Source organism: Centruroides sculpturatus, unplaced genomic scaffold (genome assembly GCF_000671375.1).
Source record: "Centruroides sculpturatus isolate CEXI.00-Female unplaced genomic scaffold, Cexi_2.0 scaffold708, whole genome shotgun sequence".
NCBI classification, from domain to species: domain Eukaryota; kingdom Metazoa; phylum Arthropoda; class Arachnida; order Scorpiones; family Buthidae; genus Centruroides; species Centruroides sculpturatus.
This window is the reverse complement of record NW_019385156.1, coordinates 120,335-132,622: the sequence shown is the minus strand read 5'-3', so window position 1 is coordinate 132,622 and position 12,288 is coordinate 120,335. Positions and strand designations below refer to the sequence as shown.

General features: G+C 27.7%; 1 protein-coding gene across 1 annotated transcript in view; it reads right to left on the bottom strand.

The window, feature by feature from the left end:
- The window catches only part of LOC111635554 (tetratricopeptide repeat protein 14-like), a 72,059-nt gene that overhangs the window by 17,479 nt on the left and 42,292 nt on the right, over positions 1–12,288 (bottom strand). The window contains exons 11-12 of the mRNA XM_023380545.1: positions 8,247–8,370; positions 218–366 (exon numbers count right to left, since the gene is read on the bottom strand). Coding sequence (XP_023236313.1) covers positions 218–366; positions 8,247–8,370 — 273 coding nt within the window. The remainder of the gene's footprint in view (positions 1–217; positions 367–8,246; positions 8,371–12,288) is intronic.

The following is a 12,288-nucleotide window of genomic DNA, read 5'->3' as shown; positions in this document are numbered from 1 at the left end:
AAATGCATGAAAACCNTATCAAACTATATTTATGCTAATATTAAATCAATTCAACTAAATAATTATTAATTTTAATATAAGATGACAGCCTAACAACTTACCTTTTGGCAAAATTATTTAGTTAAATTGATTTAATATCAGCCTAATGAATCCAACAATTAGTTAATTGAATTAACAGGATATATGTAAGATGTAAATAAATATTTTGTAAACATACCGTGACTTCTCCTTTTCCTGTTGCAATAATGATATTAACTTCTGTCGAGTTTCAATGTCATCTATTTTTGAACATTCTGGTTGGTTGTGTAGTATCATTTTGTTCACAGTTGGAATGTTGCTTGCAGTTGGAGTAGTGGGTGAAACATTCTGAAAAAGAAAATGATTACCTTGAAAAACAATTTAAAAACAAATTTATCATAAAAATTAAAATTCTTTTTTTATAGTTTTTATACTAAAACAAGGAATTGCACTATATTACATTTCTTATTATGTAAAATTTAATTACATTAGAATGTTTGAAATTCACTTTAAAGAAATTTAACCTTTAATCATAAATTTAGTCTTCATCAATGGAAAAATAATTTTATTAATTAAATGACATTAAAGATTCAAATCTATAACTTCAAAACTCTTTATAAAGACTGCAAATTCATACTACTTATTTAATTATTATAAACACACTGTAGTTTGTAGAAATTGCAACACCAAAAAAGATTCTAGCTATTCGAGTGAAATTTATTTCACAGATTAATGTTACAAAATTAAATTTACAGAGTTGTAAAGAGCCTTATTGGCTTAAAACTCAGTACAATATGCAAAGATAATGGACTATATGCTGAGACATTGAACAGAGGTCCAAAATTTGCTCTCATGTCCTACAGGGCTGTTTCTGTGTGTATCCAGAGCTCCTTTGTAATGACATGGAGAGGCTTGATGGGCCATTCTACATAGGCAGTTTTTTCAACCTCTGATGGTCCATAAAACAAAGACAAGTGTAAATAACAAAATTAATTTATTAACAAAAGTTAGGTACAATAAATTCATTTTGTTATTTACACTTGTCTTTATTTTATGGACCATCGGAGGTTGAAAAAAACTGCCCTTGTACATAGTACCACTACCGAGACAGGTTGAATTAAAGCCAAATCTGGCAAAAAGCAAGAAGCCACATCTGTTGTGCATGGAAGAAGTTTGGGATATTTCATGCCACATATGAAGGAGCATTCTCATACTGAAAGAAACATCAGAAATTACCTAAAAAAAATGCTACTACTTCAGCTACTAAGATATCTCTTACAATGTCAACATTAAGATTCTAAATGAATACGAAACAAGACCATAAACTGAATACTATGGCATTAAAAATCATGACACTGAGCATAGGGTCAGTATGATGTCTCATTGAAGTGCTGAATTAGATTGAATCATGACTTATTATAAAGTACATCTGCTGTCAATCAGTCTGCCAACCTCTGCATTGTAAGCATAATTGTAGCCTGTGGCATCTATAGCTAATATAAAAAAAAAATTAAAGAAATGGATGACAACTGAACTATTCTCTTTGAATCAGATGACATAAAACAGTACTGGAAGACAAAGTCCGAGTCATGATGACAATGTCCACCACTGTGCTAATGCCCTAGATGTCACTGTGTCTGCCAATGCCTATAGTACAGGCATTGGCAGACTTTCTATGCAGTCATAAGAATCTGTAGCCTAGTTTCCTAACAGCAGCAAGTATGGGCCTCCTCTGTCCACTGATGCCATCACTGTAGTGGCATTTTGCTCCCCCCAAAAAGGAATTTGACGGCAAGAAAGTCTACCTTCCCTTGTTCCAATAATTCTGTTTCACTCAAAGTATATAAGATGTTCATAATGCAATCTTCTTTGGCAATGGGGCATGGTTGATCACCCAGAATACTGTAACCACTGAATTCGGGTAAATTGTGATTAAAACATCTCCATTTATACTCAATACAAGAAAGTTTATAGAGTACTGTTCTAAACTGTACATGTATAAGTACTGTAAATGTAATCATTTGATACATTACTGTTATGCATTCATCCTGCAAATTTAAAGTTAGTCCAACCTGTCCTTTAAGTCATTGTAATTTTTAAAACAACAACGTATTTTAAATAAAATTGGATTCTCTCTATCTTGTTAATTTAAATACATTTATTATTTTATTGTATACATAGGTAAAGTCTCAATGAGGCACAACATTTACAAAATGTAATAATTATATCCTTATTACTTATAAGCCAAATGACTACTGGATTAAATCAGGCTACTTTTCCACAATTGTTTTTAATTAATTTCTAAATAATTTATCACTAGAAGGAGGCTTTATTATTTAGAAATTAATTAAAAATAATCACAGAAAAGTAGTCTGATTTAATTCAGTAATCATTTGACTTATTACTAATATATTGAGTTTTGAGTGTTTGTATAAGCTTATACTTGTAATTCAAATGAATTACCTTTGAGAAAAATTTTTAAAACAGTTTTTATTATAAATACAAACACAACATTTTATAGAAAATAGAGACCTTAAATATTCTGAAATCATATTTTATACATTACATTAAATGAAAATGCATAGTATAATTAATATTCTGTTATCATTTGGTGTTGACTTTTAAACTGGATATAAACTTATATCTAACATTGTTAACCTCTGATAGTTCCTTTTATCATCAAGTTTAGTGTTAACTAGTTTAATATTTACACAGAATGTTTCAAAAGTGGAAAATATTCATACCTTATCATAAGGGAAACACAATAAACAAAAAAATGCTTATAAAATATATACAGCAAGTCCTCCCTTAACACTGTTGTTAAAAGAAGACTTGTTTGCTTATGTCATTATAACTTAACTGAAATGTTAATCAAAAATGACATATAACAAAACCAATTTTACCATGGGTTAAATAAATAATATAAAGATATAATTCAGTTCATATTATTCTAATTGGATTGTGTTTGTAACTCCAACATTTATTTTTCACTCATGTAATAAATTTTATTGTATATAATGAAAATTCATTAACAATAATTTTAAATGATTAAAAATTATCTTAAAATGTATCTTTATATGATAAAAAAAAACTTGTATCTTTCCTTGACATCATTATAACAAAACAAGGTTAAGCGAGGATTTGCTGTATCTAAAATGGCTCAAGTTACCTGCAGTTTTAACAAAGATTAAATTTTAGAAAATGTGCATATTTGGAGTTACACAAAGGATTTAGTTATACATTATTGAGTATAAGCTCAATAATGTGTAACTTAGTGGAAGGATAAAAGAAAATCTTTAATTTCAACTCAAAATACTGTTAAAATTTTTGAAAGAGTATGCCAATCGATGAAGCAAGAGAAGGCAACATTTTTGTAATGTTTAGGGATGGCACCTTTTGAAAAATTTACGTACTTGCATATACTGTACTTTATATGTAATTCAAGAATGATTTGTTTTTGAACATGTATTTACTGGGACTTAATCTTGACTCTCTTAAGACATGTTATGAATTTTTCCAAATCTTTTTATGATATTATATATATAATATAAATTGCAATACTTTTAATGCATACATATATTTTCAAAATGTAAGTTTTTCCTGGAGATATTTATCTTTTTGAATATATTACACTCAAAAATAAAAATATGTATTTGAAAACAAAAGATGATTTAAAAACAAATGAACTTTTGATGAATTAGAAATATTCTTCTTTTTCTTCTTCTTCTTAGCATTGTCCCACAGATGTAGGGCCTGCTATTCAGATCTTCGAATGCCACTTTGTTTGATCGAGTGCATTGTCTGGGTTCAGGTGCAAAGCCCTTAGGGTTTGCATTGATAGCATCTTGCCATTGTTGCTTTGGTCTTCTGCATGGCCGGTGGCCATTCACCTCTAGGTGGTAGGCATTGTTGGCAACTGTATCTGAGGCTGATTATCAGATGTGGCCAAACCAGCGCAGGCGTCTCTCTCTCTCTCTCTCTCATTTATGCCTCAATGGGCACAATGCAAAATTGTTGGTGTATCATGTCATTGGTGATATGGTCGAGGAGGGATACACCAAGTGTCCTGTGAGCCATGCACATCTCCATGAAATGGAGACACTGTTCAGCTGCTTTTGTTGATGGCTAACATTTGGAACCATAGAGAGCGATGGGTTGTACCACAGTCCGATAGATTTTCAATTTTAGGTACATGGACATCTTTTTGTCACATACAACACCAGTGACTTCTCTCCATCATAGCCATGATGCATTCACCCTCGTTCGTAACTCATCATCAATGCCCCCATCACTCTGTAGGGTTTAGCTGAGATAGCAAAAAGTGTGCGTTTTATATAAGTTAACCAAATTATAACAACCATGTATGAATAATGAAGTGAAATCTAGATAATGATATCTGATATCAATATATCAAAGGAAACAATAAAGTCCAACATCAATATCAATATCAAAATTTTGTTTAACACAGCCGTAAATTAAAGATTCATTTAAGATTCTATACTTTTTTTATTGGAAACTGTTATAGGTACTAAGTTGTCTCAGTTAATTGACTTTCTAAAATATAGAAGAGGTTATTTTGAATTTATTAATTCAAATTACCCTTTCTATCTTTATCCTTGAGATATAAAATTCATTATAAAATTTTAATTAATATTAATTAAGATTCTTTCACTAAAAAATAAATAATTATTTATATAGTTTTTGTAACAGATACTGAAGATTCTTCAGAACTATTTTAAATGTGTTTAAAACAGTATATGTTTCTCATTTTTTAAACATTTTGTAGTATCTGCAAATTAAGATTAATTTATAATTTATTAAAATATAAGATAGAATCAAAAATAGACCAACTTTTTGCATAAAACATTTTATAAAGCGCACAAACTCTTTCACAGCATCACATTCAAAGTACGCTCCTTCTGCATCTATATATTTCTGTTGGCATCCACACCTCTCATCAAAGCATTCCAGAAACCATGTTTTGTAATGTTTTTAATATTTCATCACTGCACTTCCACATTTAACTTCCATCAGTCATTCCCAGTTAATGAACATCAGGACAGAGAAGGAAATAATAATGCATTTTAAACCTCTTTTACTCACTTAATCTGCTTTTGCAGACTCTTTTCTTTTATTTTAGGAAATAGATAAGAGTCACAGATTCCAATTGGCAACAGAGATTGAGCAAGAGCCTAAAAGACATCACAAAAAAATTAGTTTCCAAGACTGCTTTAACAAGTATAGATGCTGGCAGAGATGTATAACAACAGAAGGAGCTTATTTTAAAAGTGTGGTGTAACAGTTTCTATGTGATATGTAATAAAACTGTACCAAAAGTTCAGTTCGTTTTTGAATTTAAATTAAATTAGTTTTTTTTTTAAATTCAAACTTTAAAGAAAATAATTTTACAATATGCATTATAGCATATATCAAACATAATATAAAAACAAAAAATTTTACATAATTCAAATATTTCTAAAATAATTATTAGAGTAAGATAATCTTAAATAATTAATAATTATAGAAAATAAATAAATAATTATATTACATTGAATTAACATAAAATAACAGGATAAAATCAGACACAAAATATGATAAAAAAATCTTTTATTATTAACATTTATTACATTAATTTTGAAAATTATGACCTTACTATTAAAAGCCATTAATGATGATGATAAGATAATTTATATTTCTAATAAGAATAAAGATGCAACATTAATTATAAATTTAAAAGTCAAGTAGAATTTCTACAAAATTCAAAAAAGGAAAATTTCAAATTTCATTTTGTATTAATATTAATTCATTGCTTCCTAATACATTTTTCAAAGAATATTCCTATTGTAATATTTCTCAAAATTAAATAAGTTAGAACTTGCAATTGAATCTGCCATTACTACAGATAGCAATAAATATTAAAAAATTATTAATTAGAAGCCTATAATCTAAATATACTGCCCAATAGTTGAATGATGAGATGAGGTTCAAGTCCTACCTGTCTCCAAAAGTCAGAATAATATATAAAGTCAATAAAACAAAAACAGATTTCTTACCAAAGATTTTTAATCTACATTAATTTCATTTCTAGTAACTTTTGAGACCTATCTGAACCTGATAATGCCCATTTAATTAACATATACTGTGTAAATTTTAAATTTGCTATTTGACTAATCAGAGTGTCAATCACTTTTTCATCTTGGTTAATTAAATAGTAAACTGCTGTATCTTTTTTATTTTTTATATTAATTTTTAGAATTTCTTGAAGAATAACTGCATGGAATAATCAAAAAGTAACTTTAGAAGGTTTACAGTCTAAAAACTAAAGTGCTGTTTAAGTATAACTCCAATTTAGGTAGTCAATAATGACCTAGATTGGCAATGAATGGTTAGAATGATGTACAGTATGAGGATGCAACATTTCCAAATGATGAGAATGTTAGAAAAATGGTTTTGCAAAGGTGTCTGTGAAATTATTTAATTTTTATGGAACTTTCAGCCTCATAGAAATCAAATAACTGCTCATATTTCAGCAGGTTTCATCTGTGATTTCTATGAAGCTAAATCCATCACCAACTCTTCAAGGTGTATAAGAATGCATCATGTCCAGAATTGCCAACAGTGGATGCCCAAGCTGCTCAACAACAGAAGTCAATGCTGTAAAAATCAATGAATTGATCCAGTAGACAGATAAATCACTTTGCAATAAACATGGTTACCATTTTGCTTCTGATGAAATGAAAATGTTATAATTTCATTTGCTGTAGTAACAAAGACAAGCTTTTTGAATAGATGATGATGAAGTTTATTACACATTACAGTAAAGGCCTGAACAGGGAGAGTAATTCTGCTGAGAAACAGCAAATTGCTTTCATATGAATCTTTATGTTTTTATTTCTGCAATAAAAATATTTGTCTTTGTTGACTTTGTGTATTTACCTTTCGATAACTTTAGTAATTATCTATCTTAATTCTTTTACTTAAATATAATTATAATATCAGAAAATAAATGTTAAGAAACTGTATTGTTAAAAAAAGTAAGTAAATAAATAATTTTTCTTGTACAAATAAATCTCTGAACAGTTTATCAAATTTCATTTTCAAAATCAAGCTAAAAAATCTGTATCCATTTTTAAATTATTTCATGGATTCTTAAAAGATCTTTCCAAAATTTATAAAGTCTTTTACATCCAGAAGTCTCAGCAATACAGAGAATGTCATTGGTTATAGAAATAGAACTTTTGTAGTTTTAAATTCATGGTGAATTTTTGGAAACTAAAAACAAAAAGTGTATATTTATAAAGATTAATTCAGAATGAAAAAAATGTTAGTGTCATATGAAATACTTTATATATATTCTGAACATTGCATGCTGTTTCTTAACTTATGCAATATTCAGAATATAATACATATGGTTTAATAATAGAATTTTGTTCTATATATTGATATATACATATATAGAACAAAATTATATTATTATTTTTATTCTCTTATCTTTATAAATTAAGAATAATCATGATGAATTTCTAATAATTTATTTTATAAACTTTAATTTTAGTTTAAATTATTTAAATTTTTTATTCTTTGCTTTAAAAGAAGTGAATATACACACGTAAGTTAAAACGAGTAATTTTGCAGTGATGATAAGTTACCTTATTTTAATTTTAAAATTAGGATTTATTTATTTAAATTATGATTTTGAAATCAAGAGCAATGTGCAAATATCTTTCTTTTTCTATAATGCATAACATGCACAAATTCTTTCCTAAATAACTTCAAATATGCCAGGTAGTACTTGCTTTTCTCTTTATTAAGCAACAAATTCTGAAACAAAACACAGTTTACAGTTACTTTGATTCATTAAAACTAATAAATGAATTAAAATTGGATTAAGATTACACATAATAAAAATTTGCTTATAAATCTATGTGGATATTGATAACATCTTTTAGCCTATAAAATATTTTTCATGAACTTTGTATGAATATTTAATCTTTTAGTACAATGTGATTAAAAAACTTTAAAAATAAAACACAATTTTGTAAAAATTGTGTTAAACAATTTGGTAAAAAATTTAAGAATTTCTTAATTTTTTTTTATTTTACTTCACAAGAAAAATAAATTTTTATTTTTAAAAGTGAATTTTCTTCCGAATCAATTTTATAACTTCTATAAAATATTATTTTTATTTCATATTAAGATAATCATAATACCAACAATAAACTACCTACCAAATCAGTTGTTCTACTTTTCTCTGCAGCAACTAAAGCTTCAACTGCTTCGCTATTATTGTTTATTGAAATTGCCCTCTTGTAATTTTTACATGCTTCTTCGATATCACCTTTTTCTTCACAACTTTTAAAATTATTATAAAATACAATTAAATAAAATTTGTTTAACTTTTAACAGATTTTATAAGTTAATTGTTCCCAAGAATCATGCTGATAAAATTAACTAATTTATAATTTATATTAAAATATTATCTTTAGCATATTCTATTTTAGTATATATATAAAACATTTGTTATATAATAAGTATAATTAGAAAATTTTAATTCATACAACTTTAAACCATTTAAAATACATAATCTGCTTTATTTTATATTTAATTAAAGATAAATCTTAATCTTAATGAAGTTAAATTAGTTATTTAAAAAATAATTAATTCATATCAATGTTCAAATATAAAATTAAAATACTTTTCGAGTTGTGTGAATTTAATATAATGGTCCATTTAAAAACACTAATATTCAATTTGTGTAAACATTTCAATATTTAAAATATTTAAAAACTGAAGAGCCAAACATCATGTAAAATGTTTTTTTACAAAAATAAAAATTATCATTATTATTAATTTAATTATTTTTGATTATGTCTCTTACAATTTTTGAAAATTTTATCATTAGTTTCATTTCTTTTAATGTTTAATATATTAATCATCTTTTTTTTTTGATGATATGAAACCGTGCTTTGCTATTTGTTTATGCTTCTGACACAATATAGTGCTATAAATTAAGAGACTTGGCGGATTTTCTCATCTTTATTTAGTTGATACGTGTGGAAAAAATTACACGTTTCGGGCTCTTAAGCCCCTCTTCAGTCAACTAAAACATTTAAAAAGGATATAACATACACATAAAAAAGGGGATACACAAGTTTTGTAAAATTCTTAAAAAATAAAACATACCTATCCATACAAGTCTTATAAATTAAAGTAGCAGTTTACTTTCGATATTTTTTCAGTAACATCAGCTTATTCACAGTATTTTTTCTTGTAGCCTACTATAATATTAGGAGAGTATACAACATATCTATACAAAACTATACATAAGTTTTATAGTATCTATAAAACTATATTCAATTAAGGCATACCTTGAGTACGGCTGTTATTAAGGTTGTACTGTACAAAATTGATTATACCTTTTACTTATAAAACAGTCTTACAAAATCCTTGATCTAAAATATACCTTAGACAACAATTATCAAATTGGTATACAATTGATTATGCTTTTTACTCATAAATCTGTTTTACTAAATCCTTATTTCCTTTGATAAGCATTGACAATATAATACGAATTTACATAACTTCTACAATATAAATTTACATATCTGACATCTACTATATTTTTACAATATATGATTGTTGATTTATTTAACATTACAGTATTTAATATTATAGATTATTATATGAACTAATGACATTACAATGTCTTGAGGTTGGTAAACAGGATTAACATTTAATATAAATTTACATATTATTTGATTCCCGTTACAACATTACAGTTTTTTGTTATTGTTGATTTATGTAACAGTTCAATCGTTATTATTAATTAGCACATTGATCACAATAATAATAGTTTGAATCTAGTGAATACAATTAATATAAAATTTTTAACCAGTTTTCGTTTATTGAGATGCTAGGATTTTTATTTATACTATTTTGATTTTTGATTATTTCTATACTTTCCTTGAATTTTCTTTTGTATGTATCTCTTTCTCTGTGTAAGATATCTATATTATTTTTATCTATATTACAATTATTCAATAGGCAGTGTTCATGAAAAGCAGAATTTAGTCTACAATATTTCAAATCTGCTATATATATTAATCATCTCTTCTTTCAATAATCAGTTATGTAGGATATTCAAATACTAGAAATAAACTGCTTTTTCTGGTAGAAAAGTTTATTAGTACACAAATAACTGTGGCAAATTCAGAAGTAACTAAAGAGAGGACACTCAAAAATCAAACTTATACACACACACATATATATATAAGACATAATTTGTAATAGATGCTTTATTGTTTGAATGTTTGAATCTACAAGCAGATGTTGACATGAGAACTAAAACCATTCTTCATATTTATTAATATATGAAGAAATTTGGCTACAGAAAAAGAAACTTGACATTAGCTATCTCAGACATATACTGGTAGGTCAATGATTACAATTGTGATCAGATTGCATGTCATGCAATGCCATTGAAGTGTCATAAATTCCCTAACCCAGTATCCCATAGAAGACTCACAGAAGCTCACTATGTTCAGAATTTTTAACATATCTGTTGTTTGGAGATTTCTAAATGCTAGCTATGCCTGTACAATGCAGTCAAAGATATTAAGCACAGCTGATGGAGTTTCAGAAAGGCCTCATCATTAGGCTGAGAAAAACAGGAGGGCTATTTTGCCATCTGGGCCATTCTGACTTGACTATGAAACAGTGCATACAAGTGTGAAGATAACAGCTGCTAGCTCCTGGGACATCTGGAGCCTGCTAGTTCCAGATGTCCCAGGCAGACCACCATAAGAAATGATCATCTGATCATGAGACAAGCATGAATAGCTGCAATGATGTCTTTATCCACCATCCAACAGGTGGAAGCCTTGCTTCAGAACCCTGTCTCTTCCAACACCATTGCAAGTGATTAATGGAAGCAAATTTGCATGCATGGGACCACTACACAGCCTGCATTAAAGACATCAATATTGTCAGCTTCATTTGCAATGGTACCATGCCAGATAAGCATGGACTGTTACAAGCTGGCAGGGTATTTGTCTTTAGCAACAAATCCTAGTTCAGTTTGAGAATGGACAACCACTGCATTACTGTGTGGAGAATCATTGATAAATGCTTCAATTGTGTCTTTATTGCTAAGCAGTAATACTGCCTACTTCTGGCATGCTGATCTGCAGGCCATCTTATGACAGTTTATTACTTCTAGCAGCATAGTGACATATACAGGAAATCCCATATTCTCATGAGTTCTTTTGTGGCAAAACAACCAGTTTTCAGAAGATAATGATTGGCTTCACACAGCTAGGATTTCCCAAGAATGTCTCTGTTACATCGCATTTCTTCAGCCTGCTCACTATCCAGATTTATTGCCAATCAAGCTTTTGTGGTACTAGATGGGATGCTAACTTTGGCTATCTGTGAGTATGAAAAGTATGGATAACAGATGCTCACCTATGAGTAAATCTGTCAAAGAATGGCAAATTTATTTTCATGACTATTGTCACATGTACTGGTACAGTATTTAGGCAAGAGGAGGTCTTATAAGATATTAAAGGCTTCTTTGAATTGTAGCATCGTTCCACAGAAAATTGTCCATTTGCTATGACATTGTAATCAGTTATTACCATTGTCATTATGTTTGGACTGATGAAGTTTCATTCAATTTTAATGCTTCCTTCCTACTGCATATTATTTTGTCAACATGTGTATATCAGACTTTAAATTCCTAGTAAACTAATATAGTATTTGAGAGCTATATTCTAAATTCAGACCAACTAAAACATTTAAATTTATATATATAGAATATAGGCATATGAACAGGTAATATTTTTGTATTAATGTCATTAAAATTTCTCACTGCACAATAGCTTTTCAATCACTGTACAAATAATGTATAATCAATGCATGTTCAGTTTACTGTTAATAATTAATCAATGGCATGTATGCAAAACAAAGTATATCAAGGATTTCCAATATTATAATATCAATTTCAATAATAATAAAGCTGCAATAGTATAAGTAGCAATAAGAATTTGTTATTTATTCCTAAAGTAACATTGCATTTTAACCTAATTTCATTTTGTTTCTGTTAAAATAATATTCATTCTAAATGAAATTAAAACAGAAAGGAAAATAAAATATAGTAGCATTTTTATGTTCAAGATGGAGCATGACTTTCCAATGAAAACTTTAAAATACAGTATTAATCATATTTTATACATATAAAACATTTAAAATTTTAGAAATACTTGGCAGATT